This window comes from Alosa alosa, chromosome 8 (genome assembly GCF_017589495.1).
Source record: "Alosa alosa isolate M-15738 ecotype Scorff River chromosome 8, AALO_Geno_1.1, whole genome shotgun sequence".
Taxonomy (NCBI): Eukaryota; Metazoa; Chordata; class Actinopteri; order Clupeiformes; family Clupeidae; genus Alosa; species Alosa alosa.
Genome location: NC_063196.1, coordinates 3872089 through 3896056, shown reverse-complemented (window position 1 = coordinate 3896056; position 23968 = coordinate 3872089). Strand labels below are relative to the sequence as shown.

Sequence of the window (23968 nt, the reverse complement as noted above, 5' to 3'; positions counted from 1 at the left end):
AAAAACATACTTAAAATATATTTTCAAATACTTTAAAATCACTGTTGTTTAGTGTATTGTCAATCACTCTCACAGATTCAGTCTATTCAGGAGAAATGAAACAAACAGACTTACAGTAACTATCCCTATTACGGTATGTATTGAAAACAACAGAAAAAAGAGAACATGCTTTAATTCTGCAGTAATTTCCTGTGTATTAGCCGCATGACAGTGTTTTATACAAATTAAAAGACAAAACCATATTAACTGCCCCCGTGTATTAACCTCATAGCTGAATACATTTTGCTAAATCAATATATAAGCCACAGCTAATAGTTGAGAAAATTACGGTATTTAAGTGGATCTTACTGACTGTTTTGGAGCTAAATATCCTCATCCATACTCAAACAGATCTGAGAAATATTTGGGATGTTAGTTTGGTCTTAGTACTTTAGCTCTTCACCACACAGCATCTCCTTGTGTTTGAGGAATGGACAGACTGATGGAGTACATTCATATATACTGTGCATGTATAGTATTTTAACATGAACATTTCTTAGAGATACCCATTTCCTGACAGCCTAATATGAAATGTCTGTCAAATAAAAACTCATTTTAAATGGTTTCCAGCTGTGAAGAAATTGCTGAACACTGATAATTGTCACCTGCCACAGCAGTTAAACTGCTTTCTCATAGCGAGGATGAATGACCAGCTCAGGGAAGCCAGTGTGTGCATCCATTTCTCTGCTAAACTGGAGGTCGGTCGCTTCTCCGATGACCACCTCGGCCGTAGTGAACACCTCCAGGTCTCCGAGGACGTGACCGCCGACAGTCTTCCCGTCTTTATCAGCGAGGCAGATGTGCAGATGAGCCTCCTTGTTCAGTGTTCCCACCAAAGACACAATCTCAAAGCGCTCGTTCAGCTGAATCACCTGACATAATGCAGGAAACACAGACTCATACACACAAAACATTTACAATGACAAAGCAGACAATCATCATCAACCAGGCATCATCCCAGAATGTAAAATAAGGGTTTCGGAGGCACTTGAGACTTAGCAAAGCTGAATATATCCTGCTGAGCAGTTTCTATTGAAATGCTGGCAATGTTATGTTTGATTTTGACCCCATGCCAAATACCATCCCCCACTTTTCACCAGTACACCAGCAATTACCAATACCCCATTTCTTTTTTTCTACAAGATTCAAGATTCAAGAATTTATTTGTCACATGCATAATTTGTGGAACAAAAAGCAGTGAAATGGGGATTGCGAATGCAACTCCCAGCTGTGCAAAGTTTAATAAAAAAATAGAAAAGTAAGAAGATAGAAAACAGAAGGGGGGTGGGGAATAAATCAAATAAAATGTAAGAAGTTTATGAAGAGGGGGGAGTTATGCATTCATTGTCCGTATGGCTTGGGGGAAAAAATACATAGAGTACAATACACCAATACCCCATTTCTTTTTTTCTACATAGAGTACAGGGCAATTCCACGGAAAATTGACTTTTTGTCACATCCATAACGCCAGTGAAATGCCTTGGCATTTGTATGATGTGAATGATAACATAATTTTTTTGTGCATTTCATTTTTTCTCATGTACATTCTTCAGACAAAAAAAAGCAAATGCTTAAAATTAATGTAATCATTCACATCATACCATACCATCACATTTTATTGGAGTTATGGATGTTACAAAAAACATAATTTTCCATGGAATTGCCCTACAGTTACAGAAGCCAGTGGCACATGTGGCACTGCCCAAGTAAACCACTAACTGTTGCGAATTCACCTCATTGGTATTCCCTGCGGTGGCGTTTGCCAGCCGGAGCGTTGCCTTGGTGACGCTCCCCACACAGGTAATGATGAACGGGGCCCGGAGTTTCCTCTCCTCCACAAACGAGAGCAGAGAGGAGAGCAGCTCCTCACCAGGGGCCAGGCGCAGAGCGAAGACCTGCAGGGATGAACCTCCATCGGCCTGAGACATGGAGGACAGGATAGGGGGATAGAGAGGCCACAGGGAGGGGGGGTGAGAGGGAGAGAGAAAGGGAGAGAGAGAGAAGGAAATAGGATGAGAATTAGAGGGGTAAGGATGGAAATTAAGTGAAAGAAGGCCGTGATAAGTTTTTTCAGTAATGTCAAAATCAAGAAGAAACTAGCTGAACAAGAATACACTAAAATTACTGTGTTACCACAGCCATGATTTTTTTTGCCAACATACATCTGTGTGGCGAGGCATGTAATACATATATGTTCTAAAGTTGAAAGGAGTATAATAAACCACTTGAAGTGTGTTATAGGTGCATTGTGGGGTGTCGGACATGTTTGATTTCATAGACTAGTTTGCAGTCACATGTTGTATTTCAATGAAAGGGTATTTTAAACTGAGTAGCAGGGTAAGTTAATGATATATGGGGTATGTTTTTAAAATATGTTGGTGGGGATTAGGAATCACATGACTGGTTTAATTTGTTCTAACTGGATGGTCGTTACACTTTGTAAGGTGATGACTAAATGTGTATATGTTATTGGGATATATAAGTAGCCATATAAGTCTAATTGATTTCAGTCAGCTGTGTGTCACCTGACCTATACAATCTAACTGGTTGATCTTTTAGTCCGAGTGAATGTTCATACCTAATTTAAGAACGTGCCTCAAGGTATTCTTGAGATATCGGGAGCATGGGACATACATGTGATCATGGACCCACCATCCAATCAGTCCAGGTAAACATTTGTACAAAATTTGAAACACATGCCTCAAGGCATTCTTGAGACATAGTGTTCACAAGAATGAGTCTTTCAAGGTCACAGTGACCTTGAACTTTGACTTTGTACAAAACCAAAATCAATCAGTTAGTCTTAGGGTTGCAAAGGGGCGAAAATTCTGAGAAATTGCAGCTGGGGAATTTTGGAAATATTCCAAATTGGAAACTTTCATGGAATTAAAGGAAATTGTGGGAATTTTTGGTAATTCCTACTGTTTCATTTACAAACATTAACATTTTGTTTCGTAATAAGCAATATGAGTTGTTTGTTAGGTATTTTTAAACAGCAACAAAGCTAGCTACAAAGCTAGCTACCAAGCGCTACAAAGCTAGCTACAAAGCTAGCTACAAAGCTAGCTACAAAGCTAGCTACAAAGCTAGCTACAAAGCTAGCTACAAAGCTAGCTACAAAGCTAGCTACAAAGCTAGCTACAAAGCTAGCTACAAAGCTAGCTACAAAGCTAGCTACAAAGCTAGCTACAAAGCTAGCTACAAAGCTAGCTACAAAGCTAGCTACAAAGCTAGCTACAAAGCTAGCTACAAAGCTAGCTACAAAGCTAGCTACAAAGCTAGCTACAAAGCTAGCTACAAAGCTAGCTACAAAGCTAGCTACAAAGCTAGCTACAAAGCTAGCTACAAAGCTAGCTACAAAGCTAGCTACAAAGCTAGCTACAAAGCTAGCTACAAAGCTAGCTACAAAGCTAGCTACAAAGCTAGCTACAAAGCTAGCTACAAAGCTAGCTACAAAGCTAGCTACAAAGCTAGCTACAAAGCTAGCTACAAAGCTAGCTACAAAGCTAGCTACAAAGCTAGCTACAAATTCTTGAGACATAGTGTTCACAAGAATGAGTCTTTCAAGGTCACAGTGACCTTGAACTTTGACTTTTTGGCCACCAAAATCCAATCAGTTAGTCTTAGGGTTGCAAAGGGGCCGAAAATTTACGAAATTACGCTGGGGAATTTTGGAAATATTCCAAATTGGAAACTTTCATGGAATTAAAGGAAATTGTGGGAATTTTTGGTAATTCCTACTGTTTCATTTACAAACATTAACATTTTGTTTCTACAAAGAGTTGTTTGTTCAGCTTTTACTTAGCATACAAAGCTAGCTACAAATCCCATTCTCTGCCTATGTTTTACTAGCGTGCTAAGCTAGCAACACTGAAACCACTGAACTGCCCAAGATACACCACGCCTCTCAACAACAAAATCCAATAAACCTCTGAAGTTCGCTCAGGTAGTTAGCTTCAATTAACAACCGGAACTCCTTATATAGGCAATGATGACAGTTTTGGTTCTTTTTTGTAGGCGAACTTCAGAGGTCTATTGGTTGGAACATTGACTGACTATCAGTTTGTTCAGTTAGAATCCCAGAAAATGGTAAAATAAATAAAACAAATATAATGACACAACATACCACCCTAACCAAACCTTATAAATTATGTAAGTTATATATAAATTGTCAAGCTTAATCAGACAGATTAATCGTCCCATTACAGTTTATGCAAAATGACGTACACACATTTGAATGAGGACAAAAGTGACGACAAGCCCATAACTGGGCAAATCTGTTTGCAAACTTCCCCCAGTTTCACACCAGTTATTCCCACATGAGATGACATTTTCACTGGGAATTTATTTTCCCTATGCACATGAACGCACCGTAGGTTTCCTTTATGTCTAGTAGCCTATGCTGATTGCTGTGTGCATGGGATTGACGTATGTGCAGGGTAGAAATTTGACTGAAATTGCATTAAATCAGGTTGTTTTAACTAATATTATGCTGCAAGATGGGGTTTTGTCCACTACATTTAAGTTCCCTGTTATAGACTAACTTGGCATATTAAAAATTCACAGTTTTTTTCCCATTAATTTCCATATATTCCAGTTAATTCCCATGGAAAGTTTCCAACTTTGAAAATTCCTGGAATTTTACAACCCTAGTTAGTCTTAAGAGTCCAAGTTAGTCTTAGGGTCCAGGTAAACATTTGTACTACATTTGAAGCATGTGCCTCAATGCATTCTTGAGATAACACATTAACAAGTGGGAGAAACATGAGGTCACAGTAACCTTCTACTCTGACCTCCAAAATCGAATCAGTTCATCTTAGAGTCCAAGTAAACATCAGTACTAAATTTGAAGAATGTGCCACAAGTCATTCTGGAGACATAGCTTTCTATATTTTACAAATTTAATCATTCCATCTTGGAGTCCAAATAAATATTCCTAGTAAATTTGAAGCACATGACTCCAGACATTCTGGGGATACTGCATTTACAAGAATGGGACATACATGTGGTCACTATGACCTTGAACTTTTGAGATATAGCATTCACAAGCTCATAAGACTTTCAAGGTCACAGTGACCTTGACTTTTGACCTCCAAAATATAATCGGTTCATCTTTGAGTCCAATTGAACATCCATACCAAATTTGAAGCGCATGCCTTGTGGTGTTCTTGAGATATAGCATTCTCAAGATCGGGATGGACAGATGTACCTGGATGGATATACGTACAGTATGTATGGATAACATAGAAGGGGTGATCCATTGTCTGGCCCCTCTAATATTTAATGGGATTTTAAATTGAGTAAGGAGTACAATCCTATCAATTTATGGCATCAGATGGCTCAGTGTATTTGCTGTGTTCCTCAATAACATGAGGGAATGAGTTCTCAAGAGCATTTGTCAAATAATGTTAAATAAACACAATTTTCAATAGCTGGATGTAATTCTATATTTAGCAAACAGGTTTCATTTGAAGAGTGTATTTTTAACACACAAGGTTTTCAAAAGTGTACTCAGAAGGGCATGCTTAAGGACGAGTGTTGAGTATGTGAAAGAAAGACTGTGTGTGTGTGTGTGTGTGTTTATGAGTGTATGTGTGTGCGAGTGACCAGTGGTGGCCGTCTGGTGAAAAAGGGGGCCTGTTTGCGTTTGTTGGGTGCCGGGTCACTGGTTCCATTCAGGGCGTCTCTCTTATCCGCTCATCTTTTTTATCAGGCTCTCATTCTCTCCCTTGTCCCTCCTCAATGGGCCCTCTCTCCCAGTCCCAACCCCCCAAACACAACTCCAGCCTTATCTGCCTCAGTTCTCCCTCCGATTTCTCTAAGCACTCCTGACACTGAAAGGGCCCGGCACAGGCCACCTGGATCGGGACGGAGACGGCAGCAGCCCGTCCGCCTTTTCAGAGCCCCTCTCTGGGCTGCGGGCCAGCTGCGGCATTGTCAGGACGACCGTATACCCATCCACCCATTCAAACTCCAATTGAACAACCCTCACCCCCCATCCCCACACGCACCACCCCAAACCCATGGAGACTGTGGTAATTATAACCGGTCAGCTAGTTAGGACTGAGCTCTCCCTTTCTTTTCCTCTCTCTCTCTCTCTCTCTCTCACACACACACACACACTGTTTACACATTTAGGTTGCCCTTCTGTGCCCCTCGAAGTCCACTGGTCACTGTTGGTCTGCTGTGTTGGGCCTGCCTGGCAAGCAAATGGGCAAAGGGATGAGCGCAGAGAGGCACACTTGCTTAGACGGTGGTCCATTCATACTGCTAACAAGATCATCACGGTCAAATACCCGCGAACACGACCAGTCAACACAGCAGGGGTGTCGGGTTCATTTTTGCATGGCTACAATTATTTTGTCCATTCTCTGTTCTCACAAAGCTGCCCACATGCATGCATGGCAGCAGAGTCCACCACAACATACTTAATCCTCACATCCTGTAGTTACCAGATACCAACAGCAGATTCAGCAACTGCTGACAGCCAGTTTAACACAGATTATTCCAAACACATAAATGGCAACACTAATGACATGTCCGTGAAGGCAGTTTAGTTGCAGTGACATGATGTGACCACTACCAGCGAGTCCCCAGCCATTTCTTCAGTGGAAATGTCGATATTCGGTCTCAGTCTTTGGGACCACCTGGCTTGTAGTTCATTATAATACATGGGCTCAGCCCCCTTCTCCCCTGATTGCTTCCTCAAAGCTTCCTCCCACCCTGGAGAAGGAATAATCTACTGACCCAGTGGGGGGAATCCTGGATTAGAGATCAATGGCCATGAAGTTAGGGGAGCAGGCTTTGGCGACATGCTGGCCAACATGTACGGACGAACAGTGGATGCCCTACTGAAGGAGAAATGGACACACAGCATGTGCCACCATGTTCTCATGAAGTTCTCATGAAGCACCATTTCACTTTTACTGGGTTTGTTGATGTGTAATCCACGATAACATCATGCACAAAACGCTTACTGTTTTATTGAGTCAAAACAAAGTGACTATTTCCCCTCTGACAAAGAGGACACACACACACACACACACACACACACACAATTCCATTCACTGTGAATAAACAAAGTGATTTTAACCTGCCTCTCGACAGCAACCACACAGGCCAACCCAGGCATGGCTGCATGCTTTAAATCACATCAATTAATAATTTCCGCGTAAGTAGACTACTTGTCTTTCATCGTTTCCAGCTCAACCACCTCAAAACGCCTCTCACAGCGACAAACAAACACTTATGTTAACAGGAGATTGAAGCAATGTGACATTTAGTGCGTGGCAAAACAGAAGAGAACGGTTTAAGTGTACTTCTCCACACGAAAATATAATTGACCGTGACCACAATAAAAGGCGAAGGCAAACCGCCCACTGTTGAGTTTGATGATGAGTTAAAAAGTCGTGATTCTGAATCATTTCAAAAGCGCGGAACTTATTTCAGGCTTGAAAATATATTTTTACAAATGTCGCCCCAAAAACCAAAACTTCTCGGCGAACGATAAAAGCCAGTGACAGGACGCAGAGGATACGAATCTGTGTAGTGTCTACCTGAAATCTTTCCATGATATTGGGCACACTTTTGCAGTGGTATCGTTTTCACCCTAGAATAAGCCTACAGCTCAACAGTAGGCTTGTATTTACATTGCCCAGTGCAATGAACTATAGCCGAATCATATCTGACAAGAAGTCACCTACCATGTTTCAAAGTTTGTTCCAGTGCTTATTGAAGGCCAACTTCTTGCCACGTGAGAAGCACGTGGTACCACCACGTTTATTTATTTATTTCCCATATATTTCAAAATCGGATGGTTTCGCTTAGATTATAGAAGTTTTTGGTGTTAAAGGAGGTCATATCGTCTGTCACGTTTCCGCGTTCACATTATCAACCACAGACGATTTCTGACAGAAATAGGTCTAATTTATTATTCTAGTCTAATTATTCTCCTTAATGTAGTCTTACCATGTCATTGTTTTTATATTATTGATTGAATGGACATTATTGTTTTATTATTGCTTTTCCCCTCATTTTCATTGCTTATTTTATTAGGCTATTGATTGAATTGATATTGTTGTTTATTATCAGGCTACTATTTCACCTTATTATATTTGACCAACATTCTAATCTGTTCCCTGTTAAATTTTAAATATTATGTTGTTTTGTGTGTGTGTGTCGCTTTGGACAAAGGCGTCTGCCAAATCCATAACCATTATTGTTTGCAGGAAATGTGGCCCAAGTCTCCAGATTTCACCATAACTATCATGACATTAGATGACACGATCGCAGCACCTCATAACCATTTGTTGGCCTCTTCCACCACCTAGTGGTAGCTTTCCTACTGAGCAAACAACACGTGGTCCAATGTCCCACCACCTGTGAGGTTTAGGTGGGCTTATATCAACTAATAAAGTGTAGGGTTTTATAGCTGCTCAGGACTATTTATGTTAAAATCTTATATTGGCTGTGATAGTCTGTTAGGAAAAACGAAAAAGGGTGTAGGCTATTAGAAATTACGAGATAAAAGAAATTGAGACTAGCAATAATGTATCAAATAATTAGTCTATGGTTTCACATTTAATTCATTGATTGCCCAATGGAATAGTTGGGTCATTAGGCCTAAATAGTTGCCCAAGGCTCCAACCAGCTGTGTTCAAAGGAACAAAATATCGCCATGGGAATTTGGATGATTGTATGACTAGTACTTTGGGGCAGCCGTGGCCTACTGGTTAGCGCTTCGGACTTGTAACCGGATGGTTGCCGGTTCTTACCCCGACCAGTAGGCACCTAACCCCCACTGCTCCCCGAGATTTGTTGCAGGCAGCTCACTGCACCGGGATTAGTGTGTGCTTCACCTCACTGTGTGTTCACTGTGTGCTGAGTGTGTTTCACTAATTCACGGATTGGGATAAATGCAGAGTTGCACGGGAACAAAAGAGTATATATACGTATACTTGTAGAGCCTGGGCTATGCACACATAATTCTTCACCATTAACTATTGATTATTAACCATGAACAAATTTGAATATGTCATGGTTAATAATCAGTAGGTTGCATTGGTTAATAATCAATAGCTGGGTTTCTTTGTAAATGCGAACATTCCAGTAAGATATCGTGCCATTTCCTCACTGTAGGCATATCGACAGTAGATGGCGTCATCAGATATCTTTACAAATTGACGTTGTAAGTAAGACTTAGGAGCGGGCAATATTAGGGCTATTTTATGTTCGCGTTATTACCATTGCCTGCAGGTTATTAGCCTACATGGAAGATTCTCAGTTGATTTTTTTTTTGGAAGTTGATTTTTAGAGCAGCTTACAGTGTAAAGAAGAATTACATGGAGACGTATAGCACTCCAATTACGTGGCATTTTCAGCAGTTGGACAGCGCCAGTTAGACTAGACTACTGTGGATGTTCAAATATAAAATCTATAAAAAAGCTCTCTCTTTCTCTCTCTCTATCTCTGCCCCTCTGTTCATTTACAGTTGGCTATCAATGGGTCAATTCATTTAAATGAGTTGACAGAAAAATCGAATTGATGAACTGAGGTGTTTAGTATTATTTGTCAGGTAGAAACTGAAGACCCTTAGGAATGTTCCCACCACAGATTAACAGGGCATATAAGATTTTAAAGACCATCCTATGCTTACTAAAATGACTTTGTGCTTAACAGTAATACTGTAGTTGCAGTTCCATAGCTTTCTACCTGCAGGCAGGAAATTAGTGACATGGGGAGTGTTTAACCCTTAAAGGTGTGGTTTTTCTACATTCTAACATTCTAACATAAGATTTTGTTCTGCAACACTTGAAGGTTCTAAAATTCTATGTTGAATTCAATAGACCTCTCCAGAATAAGTCCCGCCTCCGAAACATCTGGATCAATCAAAAAATCCAGTGGAAACTAGATGGCAGAAGTGTGTAGGCCAATCGGCCCACCATTTTTTCTACTTCGCCACCTACAGATGTTTGACAGGTATGATATTTCGAAACGCCATGTGATTTCCCATAGACATTCGACACCCGGAAGTTGGGTGGATCCGGATGTTTCGGAGGCGGGACTTATTCCGGAGAGGTCTATGAACCCAGATATTCTTTAGAATGTTAATTTTCCAACATTCCTATCTCTCCGGTGTGACGGTACACCTTTAAGGGTTGTGTCATCTGGAAAAAAGGAAAAGGTTGAAACTCGTTCAAGATTCAAGGTTACAGATGGTCATGGCCCCTTCTTGTCATCTCCAAGTTAAAATGGACAGTTGGACACTATGACAGTGTACCATAACAGTCATTGTTAAAGCACAAAATCCTTGCCATTCATCTGGATCCCAAAGGTGCACATGTTATCGACCCTCTTTTATGCGTCTTGTCTGAATTGATAAGGACAGGAAATTATAACACAAACTGCTAAGGGAAATGTCGCTTGTCCACAAATCAGGATGCCACTGGAGAAGGTCACGACAGTCTGGCTCTCCTGGCTCAAGGGAACATGCCTCAGGTGTCCGATCCATGTGCTCCCTGAGTATAAAGCTACATGGCACAACATTGAGACACCGTCCAGACCTAGACTGGCCACACTGAAGGGCTGGGAAAATAACCCAGCTGCAGCAGTACCAACCAAACATGTAGGCTATATTTCAACAGGGAGTAATCATGTTCCTAAAATGCTCTTGTCTTGTATGAAGGCATAATGAATTGATATTCAATAGGCTCTATGCACGACTCCATTTTGGATTCACTTGTACTGGCATATCAATTTCTTGCTTATGTTAAAACATTGGCAAATGGCTTTTTTCTATAATTATTGTCTTCAGGACCTCGTCTCATGGTAATGTAGACCAACTTTGTGAAAATGTTGTGTGCCACCCCCTCCAGCAAACAGGCAAAGGGTTTAAAATGTTCTTAACCTTAATCAAGCAACTGATGTTACTGAGCTGGTTAAATAACTTTAGCTATGTTGTTCAATTAGAAATAGCCTACTATATTAAAACTGACAGGCTATAATCTGTAATTTTCTGACAGGCTATAAGGGCTATAATCTGTCATTTTCTGTGTACAGTGTAGAAGTTGATTGCCCAGTAGGAAGCAAATCCAAAATGGAGTCCTGCTTAGAGTCCATTAACAAGTGCTTTTAGAACAGAACAGAAATGGTGTGTGTGTGTGTGTGTGTGTGTGTGTGTGTGTGTGTGTGTGTGTGCCCCTAGTATCCCAATAGCTGCATACAATTGTACTTGAGCTAGAAGTGCTCCTTTTGCCTGCGTGTGAACCTGCACAGCCAGTGACTAAAAGAGAACAGGTGACGCCAATTCATTAGCCATTAGCACTATGCATCCAGGGGGAGCCATCTGGCCCTGCCAACAGCAACCTGCGCCACACTAATCCTTTAATGCATCTCAGAGAAATAGCTTTCCCCTCTGCTCTCCCTTATTTGTCTACTGACTTTCAGACTATAGCTCTCTCTCTTCCTACTTCTGGTGTCACTATCAGTCTATGTTGCCTCTTTCTCAGGTTTTCCTTGTTCCATTATTGGTATTAACCAACTTACTTTCTTTTTTTCTTTTCTTTCCTTCTTTCTTTTCAGTTATAGAAAATAGTAAAACAAAAGCAGTGTTTCAGAAATCAAAGAAAGAGACTTTCAAATGATGTGATTTGTGTGTGTTTGTCTGAGAATTGGCATCAAAAAGGAACATCCAGCAAATGGACTCGTTGCACTCCTCCCAGGCCATTAGATACACCTCTGTTCTCCCGATGCCACAAACTTCTCTCGGGGTGGAATAATGACACATGAAACCCCCCAGCTGGTCTAAGGTCTCTACAGTGTCAAGAAGAGCAGTAAACCATGTGGGTGAGTCATCCTCACAAGTGTCTGTCTTTGCTGTCCTTTTTTTCTGCCCATTCCTGCCTCCTTTTGAGCCTTTTGAATTCTCTGGCAGATGCTAGGTTTTTATAGCCTGACGAGCCAGACCCACATTAAAATGTAGGGTCTGGGCACTTACTGTTCGCAGTGCTCAGTCTGAGGGGCGGTATAATCGGTTGTCTTTCAAATTCCCTCTGCACGTAATAGGACAGCGCTATGAGTCCCATGCGTTTTCCCACCAGCGGAGCTAGTTGGCTAGTTCAAACTTTTGCCAACTTAAAAAAAGCTTAACTTGTGTCACACTGTTCGCCAACAGCAACATCTTTTTTGTTTTCAAGTAGCAGGGAATTCAAACCAAACTGTTGCAACTCTGCCATCAATCATTATGTTAAGCCCACCTAACGACTCTATACACAATTTGATTGGCCTGATAGAAGTTTAATTATTCGAGCTCACAAGCCAACGGATAGTTGCTAAACTACAGTAGCACTGGCAGCAAATGTAATTTGTTGCCGCTAGGGTGCGTCTAGATTTCTAGGCTAAGATTTTTACGCTCTCCTCCTCAATCTCCCTACATGACCTTAGTCTTTCTCCATTTGCTCACTGCCCACGCATGTACATCCACACAGATATGCACACACACACACGCACACACACACTAACACACCTACCCTACCTCTTAACTGTTTCCCAGAAAGAAAGAAAAAAACAGTGCAAACACAGTGGATTGGTTTTCCAGGTGTGGGGCAGCTAAGCGTGGCAGATATTTGCAGAGGAGAGCCGTAAAAGCGGCCGGCTGTTTGACTTGCCTGATTCGCTCAGACAGGCTGTGGCCGGGGCAGATGTAGCCAGCGCCTGGCCAGAGGGGCAGAGCACACACCGAGCCTGATAAGAGCCGCTCTTTACTGCCCCAGGGCCACCCCACCCCCCGAGTCACAGCGCAAGGTAAGGCCATGAGCGCAAATCGCCCTGCGGTCATTCCACTTGTTGTATGATGATTACACCTCATGTTGTATGACAAACCCTTAATGGGCTCTAAGCAGTTTCTAATACTTTTATGACGTTTTTTTTTTTATCCCCCTTCTGGCGATATGATGGTTTTTATATGAAAAAAAAGAATGAAAGAGTAGGACTTTTTTTCTCAAAATTAATGATGAAACATTCTTTAAAATGTATTCAATCCATTTAAATTCCCATTTATTCCCATCCCATGTCTTAAGGATAACGTAATGACAGGCCAAATCTGCGCAAATCATAATTGTTTTTCACAATTGTAATGACATGCTTTATGAATCTGGTCAAACTATCAGATTATAAATAATCCTGACATATTTCAATATACATACATTTACATAATGTTTCCCTACTGTTTTTGTCAGGACGGGGGAACACTGTTAATTGTTGGAGATGGTGCATTGTTGGATATGTGTCATTGATCTGGGGAATATGCTGGGCTACGCCTACTAAACCTGGGATTTAGTGGAAATCCTCCCTTGAGTGGGGTGGATCTGTAGGGCTTTGGGGGACTGCATAAAGACCTGGATCTAGAGGTGGCGTGATTTGACTAAATCTCACTCAGTAGAGCCATAAGTAAAATTATATTATGAAAGAGTAGGACTACATCTGTAATATCAGATGTATCAGGGGACAAAATAAACAAGCTCTAATCATATCTTGTCAATTTTGTAGCAAATATATCATTGTTATGATTAAATTGAATATTATTTGTCATTGTCACTGTCTGTGGAATATTTCCCCTTCCCTTAATAGTCAGTATTGAATTAAAACACATGACCAAAGCACTGTTGCTGCCATTCCCTCCCCTTTACAAAACACAGACGTTCACTGAAAAGGCAGATGTAATGAGCAACGTGCATTTCTGTAGATTTACATTGCCGAAGTGACTTCAAAGCTCTCACTGTCCATAATGCAGGTCCTTTATGTGTGTGTGTGTGTGTGTGTGTGTGTGTGTGTGTGTGTGAGGGAGTGTGTCTGTGTATGTGTCCTGTCTTTGATGTCATATTGGGTGGCCTGCACTGCTTTATTGAGGGCTTTCCTTTTGAGTGGATGATCAAGACTGTACCTGGCATCACAGAGATGAGCCTGATTAACGAGAGCATGCACAAGAGAGAGTGTGTGTGAGAGAGAGTGTGTGTGTGTGTGTGTGAGAGAGAGAGCATGAGAGAGAGAGCAAGAGAGAAAACAGAGAGAGAGAGAGAGAGAGAGACAGAGAGAGAGGTGAAGGCTCAAGAAGAAAGGCAGCAGCTCCTCTCTGTTCAACAGAGCCAAGGCCAAACACTTAGCATGCAGCGCCTTGCCTCTCTGTTAAGTGAACGTGACAGACAATGGGGAAAATGAGATAAAACAGGAATTATGATGCCACACGGCACCTTTGATCAGTGATGTAAGGATGCATTAGCGGGCAGCCTGAGACTGCAACAACAACAAACAGTCTTCTGTGAGTCACCGCAGCGGCCGAATGAAGTAATGAAGAGATTTAAGTGACGGATGAGTGTAGCCCGAGATGTGCCACTTGGCATGGGCGGTGCCATCTTTGCCACCCTCCACCACGCACAACCTGCACAAATCTCTGTAGCGCTAACAGTGTCTGGAAGGGTCAGGAGGATCAAAACATTTCAGGTATCATTAATGGAGATGTTATTACCACCAATCTGATGTCATATGTAGATACATCAACATCATACATTAAGTGTTTGGAAGTATTTGGCATTAAAGGTATCCAATGTAGTTTTGGGTATTTTTGGCAACTCTAGAGCTCCCCGTAGAGTCACGAAATATTTACATTTTACCTTGTCCTAGTAAATACTTCTCATGGCTTGAGTCCTTCGCCCTGTACACGCTGCATGTGCTTCTGTTTTGGAGCCGAAGTACTAGCAACAGGCTAAGACTATTTCCAAAGAGCTATATTTACTAACCAGGTAATGTTTCACTTCACAATTCTCATGAGATGTATTCGATGTTGATGACACTTGAAGTTGCAAGGCTGGTTTTCCGCTGCTTGTCACTAACCAGCTATGCTCTATGGCTATGCTAGGTGAACGATTCCCCTATTTCAAGTTCATTTTAGCCTGGTTAGCACGCAGACCTTCTCAATTAGAATTAAAAGTCTGAAAAAGTTTTGTTGACTTCAGCAGGGGCGTAGGGAAATGAAACTTATATTGGTGCATTAAACTCTTACCAAATCGTTTCAGAAGTGCAGCAATCTTGTAAACAAAGGTTTTAAATACAGTTGTTTACTTAATTCCAAAGAAATACATGTTCATGCCAGATTAGCAATTGTATTTGCGTGCCTGGGTTTTAGGGACATTGGAAATGACCTTTAATGGCCTCTTGGATCTTGCATATACCTGCAGAGGTATTCGCAGGCTAAGGTCGTCTACCATCAAATTGGCTTTGAAGCTGTTATATTAAGGTAAAAAACTTGCATAGTACTGCTTTAACATGGTAGACATATCCTAAAACCCCTACTGAAGGTTTGAATAAGCCTATTAGCCTAGAACCCTAGCGGCATGTAATTTGCAGCCAGAGTAGTCTAGCAACTCTGGTTGGTAGTAGGGAGTGAGACTGGGTTGCTCTGTTGGCTTGCGAGCTGGAAAAACCAAACTTCGGTCAGGCTAATCACATTGTGTATAGAGTTGGTGGACGGGCTTAACATTATGATGGCAGAGTTGCGACGGTTCTGCGTGAATTCCCTGCTACTTGAAAAAAAGAAGATGGATGCTGTTGCTGGCGAACAGTGTGACTCGAGTTAAAGGCATACTATGCAGGTTTATGTTTTTTTGGCGAGTTTAAAGCTCCCTCTAGAGTCGCGATGTATTTATATGTTACTCTGCTATTGTAAATAGCAAACTTCTCGCGACTTATCCCCTCTGTACACAATGCAAATGCTTTTGTTGTGGAGGTGAAGGATTAAGGACAGGCAAAAAATCAGATTGTTTCAGATTCTCGGTAGTTTTGGCGGGGCGCCACTCTTGGAAGTTGCATGGTTGGTTTTCTCGGTAGGAACTCGCTATGTCTATGCTGTATAGCTATGCTAGGTAAACAATTTGCCTATTACAAGTTCGTTTACCATCAAATTGGCTTCATAAAGGTGAAAATCTTGCATAGTGTGCCTTTAAGATTTTTTTACGTTGATCAACTATCCAACTAGCTACTACTACCTCTACCTAACTACCTCCATCAATAATAGATGTACCGCATGGCGGTACAAAAATATGAGTGATACATGAAAAATGGTTTGGTCCTCCTTGAGACATACCACAAAAATGTTCTTAATCTTAGGGCACAGTGGTTCTCGAGTTATTCCAAAATCTCAAATAACTCCACTTTTCCAAAAACTATTCCTTATCAGCCTAGTGGGGCTACGTGCCCACCAAGTTTCATGATCCTCGGTGTTCTAGTGTCTGAAAATCGGCCGAAAATTGCTGAAAAAAATAGAGAGAGCTGAGTACAAAGTGTTTTGGTGTTCCAGTTGTCTTGTGATTTCCAGTTGTCTTGTGATTTCCCTCCCCTTGCAGCCACACCCTCAGGTGGACAGTGAAAAGGATGGAGGCTGAGGCATCTCCACTGAAGAAGAAGCCTTTTTTGTGTAATTTTCTCGCCCGTGTTCCATGTCGTTTGGTATTGTGTTCATCCTCCGTTTGATGCACCAAATCCAAGAACAGGAATTCTTTCACACGTGAATGACAAGTGTCGTTGGGAGCCTCCGTGGCTCTTTCCATGGCTTGCTCTGCTGCTCAGCATGTCATAAGAGTTGCATTATTCATGTTCCTCCCTCACTCAAGCACCAAAAAGTCATTTTGCCTTCCAACCTTTTGATTTTGGAGGGGGTATGAGTGTTTGAATAGGGGAAATAGTTACGAGTAGGAAAATACATTTTACGTTGCTTTCAACTTTGTCTTGCTTCACCCCTCTTTTGCTTTATGCTTTCCTCTATCCTCTCTTTCTCTCTCTTTCTTGTTTCTCTCTCTCCATCCCCCTCACTGCCAGTCTCTCTGACCTCCTCCTCCCCTTCCTTGGGGTTTTCCTTCTTAGTTGATGGGGTGTGCAGTATTGGCATGCTGCTTTTACGTTGTGTGAGAGTGTGTGAGAGTCTGGCTTTAATCTCGGCTGGCTGTGTACTGCGCCGAGAGGTACCTGAGTGCTCTGATCTCGGCGAGCCTCCACTCTCAGCCCACGCCGCCAAGCAGATGGCCATCTCTATCTCTAACCCCACCCTCACCCCAACACCTGCACGGCAGGGGGCGTCTGTCCGTCCGTCTGTCTGTCTGTTGGTCAGTATGCCTGTGTCTGTCACTTGTTCTGTTGATTCGCCTTTTACGACAGTCTGTTTGTTGGCCTGGCTGTGTATTCAGAGTCACTCTGACCCTGGCATATTTTCTCCCAAAGATGTTATTGAAGGTATCTTTCCCCTTTCAAAAGATATGGAGAAAAGTATTCCATAATCCACACTCAAACATTGTGTTGTGTCAGGGGTGACTATGAGAAGCTGTAGAGTTTTATGGTGAAAATTAGTCTTTTCAGATTGACAAAAAGGTGAGCATCGCCACTCTTTGCAATCACAACAGATGCTGGCATTTTATTTTCTGTAGAAGGTCATCCTCTGGATTTGTGAATGTGTGCTTGAGAAGGACAGAGAAAAATGAAAGAGAATGAAAAGGAGAGAGAGAGAGGGAGAATGAAAGAAAAGAGGTGAAAGAGGGTAAAAAAGAGAAGAAAGGGACAGATTTTTCAAAAACGCCCTCAAAAAGAGCAGCAATCATTTGGGCTGGGAGATGTTGTTTTCTGTCCCTGACATTTACCCACGATGCATTTCTCACCTCCAAATGATTGCTCTGTGACATTGTGTGGCGGAGGCTCTAATCTCAAGCCTAGGTGGCTGTGATAACAACATGGCTCCCGGGGGAGAGGAGGCGAGGCCAAGCGTCCGTGATTAGGCCAGGTGGAACAGGCAGGGCGCATTCCCACGGCGATGTCGGAGCTGACTACCACGCCGATCAGGTTACAGGATCCATGGCAACATATGACTCTTCAGTCTTTACTGCCTCTTGTTGTTTTGAGATTTCGGACCCCCCACCTCCACTCCAAATACACACCACACACACACACACACACACACACACACACACACACACACACACACACAGCCGTTGCCAAACTGTAAATGGATGATTTTCAGGCCCCCCTGCATTTTGAATGCTGCTCCTCCTATAATCTGGTGTTCATTGAGACATGAGATGGTGTTTAATTAAAAACCAATTGCATCTGTGTGTGTAGGACACGAGGAGAGAGAGAGAGAAAGAGACAGAGAGAGGGTGTGTGTGTGTGTGTGTGTGTGTGTGTGTGTGTGTGTGTGTGTGCACGCCTCCCTCAACTAATTAGGAACAGCAATTACCCCAAACTGTGGCTGCGTCCTTTCTCGGCTGGGGGACAATAGGATGTCTGTCAGTGCCAGTGTTGCCCATGCATGACAGATGTGTGTGGACACCCCAGACAATGGCACGGATGGCCAAGTGGGCGCCTACGTGCCATGCGGGTTTTAGGGCGGGGAGCTTGGGCTGGGGGTCCTCGTTGGATGGGCACTGGGGCACAGCAGTGGGGAGGGGTCTGGACCGGGGTGGGCTGGGCTGGGGTGGGGTGGGGTACCCGTGTGGACAGCAGCTTGTGGCCGGGGAGCGGACAGGAGGAGCAAAGGGAGATCTGCTGGGTGGGTCTCTTAGGGCGAGGGCTCTTCTTCCTCCTCCTCCTCCTCCTCTTCCTCCTGATCCTCCTGAGCCCCAGTGGGTCTGGACACAGTCCGACCCCTGCCGACTGCTCTCTGGTGCCCACATGCGGACCTGGTGAAGCCCCTGTGGAGGCGGACCCAGCCTGCTAATGGATGTCTGCCACAAGAGCCCACAGCGGCTGGGTCCGCTCTCAGCAGCTCATCAGCTTTCATTATCTTATGGATGTCGAATGGGCTGCTTTTTACGAGTTTTACAACCCAAAAATGCAATGCCTATTCAGTTTTATTCAACGATTTAGCCCAAGTCCTGAGTATACCTGTTGATCTTGAGGAGATTGGGGGAAGGAATAACAATGCAAATGTGACTAATTGTATAGTCTACAGGCATAGTTTCTGCTGCTCTCATCCATTTCCACTCCAGGGCCATGTTTGTTATAGATTGTTTACATTTGGTCAGGCAGGCTCCTCCCTCACTGATTTCATACACTTTAAGATAAGATAAGATTTTTTGCATGCTGGAGTAGTATGTTTTTTGTGGTTTGTTTTGTTTTCAGTACAGGGTTTTGGGGTTTGCTCTGTAGGTCAGTCTGGCCAAGGCACCATTGAAGCCCATTTCCAATGTCCCTGAAACCCGGGCACGCAAATACAATCGCTAATCCGACACGAACGCGTATTACTTTGGAATTGAGTAAACAAGTGCATTTAAAAACTTCCTGGTTATGTAAAGTTTTTGTGTGGGAATGCAGCCATTAGAACATTTCCCCACAGCTTCTGTTATGTTTAGAATGGTAAGCGAAAGCTTGAAACCAACAAGGGACCTGCTGAGGCAGAAGCGCATGAAATTCATGTTCCCTGGGAACTGAACCCATTACACCAGATAACCTTGAGTAACCTTGGGTGTGCTGCCAGTGCACCGGCGCTGATTCCAGTCAGTGATTGATTCCATTCATCCTATTCATTATGCACCGATTCAGTGATTTCATGTCTACGTTCAGATGACAGAATATGGCACTCAACCGCCTGGAAAATCCCTAGTAATCTGGTGTGGCTGCCTGGGGGGGGGGAGGGGGTGTTGGGGTATGAAGTCCCACTGAAGGAGCCTCCTCGGCTAGAAGCGACTCCTTTCTTCAGGACTCCTTTCTTTTTCTGTTCGACTAAAGCCACCTTGAACAAAAGCCAAACAGCAAATTAGCAGAGATGCTCAGTATTAACAGACTCTGCTCTGGGTTCTGGGATGCATTAATTAATCCCCTGGCTCCTAGTGAGGCTCCTCCACACCCCAACCCCAACCCCCATGTCACCACCGGTGTGTGTTTAAACCAGTGTCACGGCGAGACTTCTGGGTGTGCTGTGCTGTGCTGTGGGTGTGCTATGGTGTGCTGTGGGTGTGTTATGGTGTGGTGTGCTCTGCTGTGGCGTGGTGTGTGTTTACGGGAGAATGCGCCACTGCGTTCTCATTGTGCGATCTGTCAGGAGCAGCGCTGCAGGCCTCCGCCGGGGAGCGCGCTGGAATGGAATGGCATGTGCGGACATGTCGCCACGAGTGGCAGCTGCCACCGTCAGGTGTTGGCCTGCTCTGCGTAGGAGAGGGGGTTGGTGTGTGTGTGTGTTTGTGTTTTAAGGGTTGCTACTAGAGAGAGAGAGAGTGTGCGTGTGTGTGTGTGTGTTCCTGTATGTGTGTGTTCATGTATGTGTATTGTTTAACGATTGCTACTGGTGTGTGTGTGTGTGTAACTCTGTTGCTGTAAGGAGCTCATCTCTGTCTACACACACTGCTGGAGTAGTGATAAAACCCAGAGGAGCTGTGCTGTAACCTCAAGGCTTTCTTCTACCTCTCTCTTCTCTCCTCCTCTCTCTCCTCTATCTTTCTCCTCCTCTCCTCTCCTCTACCTCTCTCCTCTCCTCTACCTTTCTCCTCCTCTCCTCTACCTCTCTCCTCTTCTCTCTGAAATAAATGTAAAGAGACATATCGTGGAGTTCATTTTTTCATTTTGGCAAGTAGCCGTATAAGCGGGAGAATGTATAGAACGCCAGTCATTGTAGGTAAAAAAGGTCTGGTTCGCCCTGTCGGGACTTCGCGCAGCGAAGCGGCGGTCATATAGATAGATAGATAGATAGATAGATAGATACTTTATTGATCCCCAAGGGGAAATTCAAGGGTCTCAGTAGCATACAGACATCACACACAACATGCACTTACAGCAGAAATGGTAAACATAAGTATAAGTATAAACATATAACTAGGGTTGGGCACCGAAACAGGTTCTATATGGCACCGGTGCCAACACAAACGGTAGTAACTGCATCGAATAACAACGTGGATTTCGGTGCCTCATTTCGGTGCTTAAATAGCGTTCTTTTAATTATTTTTTTTATACGAGGCATCACTGCATGTTACGCGCCATCTCTAACGTCTTGCTCTGATAGCAACACATCCAGATACAGTTAGCTAACATGTGATTAACACTGGATGTATAAACCAGAGGGGTGCACCACATATAGCCTGGGTGTTCCCATGCTGCCTTGCGCGCGATTTGATTCACGCTGCTAAGGCAGCCTGGAGACCATGGAGCAAATTTTCGCCTGAGATAGGGAACCAATCACAGAACAGGGGGGAAAGCAAGCCGATGATGAGCTATGCACAGACGCATTTGATAGACATCCGTGGCACCCAATAAACGGATCTGGGCATTTTTTTAAAATACGAGAAAATGAACGTTTGGTTCCCAGACCACGTCTCATTGAGAAGTGGTGGCGCTAGCCAGGCTACACCACATAGGCGAGTAGACAGTGTTTGACAGCTTGCATGAGCCCAAGTAGCTAGGCTACTTTAAAGCGATATCGCGAGCTCCTGTCAAAATCTAGCAGTGGGCCTAACTACACACAAGCAAAAGGTTATGAAACAACATCAACAGTAGGCTAGCCTATACGTTACACAATATCCTTGCTAATGCGCTAACTGACATTTATTTGAAATGTTATCAGCAAAGTTGTAAGGTGAAAACTTTATTTCACGGTGTGTTACACAACATAATGGCATGATATTAGGATAATCTTTCATGTGCATGAGGCCCATATAGCATCACAATGAATATGAAGATCATGTTAAAAGTTAGCTGGCAAAAACATAAATATGTAGGTTACATACCTAATGTCACTGAGCTGTCAAAGAAGCTACGAAACCATCTCCATACGTTATCGCTAATTAAACTCAGCTGACTGGTGTTAGCGCATGGCCATAGTTGCTGTTAAAATGCCTAGGCTACTAGGCTAGCGCTGGTGAATCTAAACACTTCAACACCGACATGTAGCCTAACATATTCAAAACTACTGCGTGTTATGTGTTAAGACATGAAATTTCTTGAAGCATTTGGGAACACACTGAATTAACTGGAAAGTAGAGTCCCTGTTAGATTAGCTTGCTTGCAAATGCCATTGTCCATGACCTGGCAGTTTTATGGCAAGCGGTTTTAACATACCTTATGGCAAACCGCCTACACTGGGTAAACTTGAAAGCAGAGCTTACCATTGTGTGTGCATGCATGGCAAGCTGTTTTAACATTTAAATGTATTGTTCATAGGAGCAATGAGATATTGATAGTAAATTGAATATAACAGTTCAATTTCATGTTAAAATTTGTCTTATCAATAAAAAAAATAACAATTCATGCTTTAGACCATTTTAATTTAAAACATTTTAAAGTACCGGTTCAGGCACCGTTTCGGCACCGGCACCGTTTTAAAAGTATCAATTTAGCACCGGTATCGGATAAAACCCAAACGATACCCAACCCTATTTTCTATGCTGATTGCTGGCAGTTAGCTAGGCCTACTTACTGTTGTTAGCTTACTACTAGGCTGTAACGGATGGAACAGGGACGTGTTTAAAAGGGAGGGAGAGAGAGGTGCTTACTTTAGGTTACATTGGCAACATTTTCGCTATCAAGATTAAACTTAGACAAGAAAATGTTTCACTTTGCCAGTTCACACATTTTAACCTAATATGGCGTTAACAAAAAAGCATAATAGATTCAAAGCCAACTCTTAACATGCCTCAAATTTGACGTTAGGTTTCTAACACGACTAACTTTGGATGAAAATCAACGTGGTGGTGGTTATGTCGCTATTTTGCACACTTGCTGTTCATTTCTCCTTTGACTTGTCAGATACATCATCTGTGAAGCCAAACATTATTATGCTTTGGTATAAACGTAGAGCCTTCCATATTTGCAAGTTAGCCTACCTCAGTCTGTCTCATTTGATCTGGCACTTGCTGTTGGTCTGTCGTGTTGTGTCACTTGGTACAATGACAGGTTTGCTCGCGTGACGCATGCATCAGCACCTTAAAGCAGATTTAAGCAGAGTTAACTCCTTAATATCTATGAATGTCATGTTTTTTGCGTATGTTTGCCTCCAGGGTTCATGTTAACCCATTCCATATGAATAGATATTCACACACACACACATACATTCACAGTAATCATACGCATGACACATACACACACAGTAGGCATATGTACACATGCATGCACTTGCACACACACAGGCACACCCACAAGTACATGCACGCACATGCACGCACAAACACACACACACACACACACACACACACACATACACACACACAAACATAAACACGTACACGCACACATGCACACAATTCAAGAATTTCTCAGAATTATGAACAGGCAAGATGGGGGTGGGGTTGTATAAAATGTATTTTACATGTGAAATCTATGAACTAATCATGTTTTGGTACTTGTTGTCTAGCAGATACCAGTGAAAATTGAGTGTGCATAATGCAATTCAGTGAGACAGTTAGAATCCTAAATGCCTTTCACCTTTTGTTTTTAGCGCAGCAGCCAGACCAGCATACTTTGCTGAATTAGTATACTGAAGCTAAGCAGGCTTAGTTAGTACTTGGATAAGAAACATCCTTGGAAGAGTAGGTTCTTGCTGGAAGCGGTGTTGGTGGCTGGCCAGTAGGTGGCACTATTCCCTGTGGCCAAAAGCCACCAAACAAATATCAATCCCAATGTCCCATTGCAGTGACAGGGACACTGTACTGCAGGATGTTTTCCTTTACATGAATGTTAAATTGAGGTCCTGACTCACCATGGTTGTTAAAGATCCCACGGCACTTATCGCAAAGAGTAGGTGGTTCCCTGATTTGCTTTATTAATGTACACATACATAAAGACACACACACATGCGCACACACACACATACACAAACACAAACACACACACACACACACACACACACACTACACATGCACACACACATACATGCACACACACGACACACATAAACACAAACACATAAACA

General features: G+C 42.8%; 1 protein-coding gene across 1 annotated transcript; it reads right to left on the bottom strand.

Moving 5' to 3' along the window:
* Positions 1-155: 155 nt before the first annotated feature.
* LOC125299462 (bifunctional protein GlmU-like) lies at positions 156-7807 on the bottom strand. Its single transcript, XM_048250743.1, has 3 exons — positions 7743-7807; positions 1773-1958; positions 156-911 (listed from the first exon to the last, which is right to left on the bottom strand). Exons 1-3 carry the CDS (start codon positions 7743-7745, stop codon positions 657-659), a joined length of 444 nt encoding a protein of 147 aa, XP_048106700.1. The 5' UTR covers positions 7746-7807; the 3' UTR covers positions 156-656.
* Between the last annotated feature and the right edge of the window lie 16161 nt (positions 7808-23968).

What these genes read in the sequence shown, in the direction of transcription:
- LOC125299462 (XM_048250743.1), bottom strand. An exon ending in CCGCAGGGAATACCAATGAG is followed by an intron (nt 912 to 1,772) that starts GTGAATTCGCAA and finishes GCATTATGTCAG; the next exon opens with GTGATTCAGCTGAACGAGCG.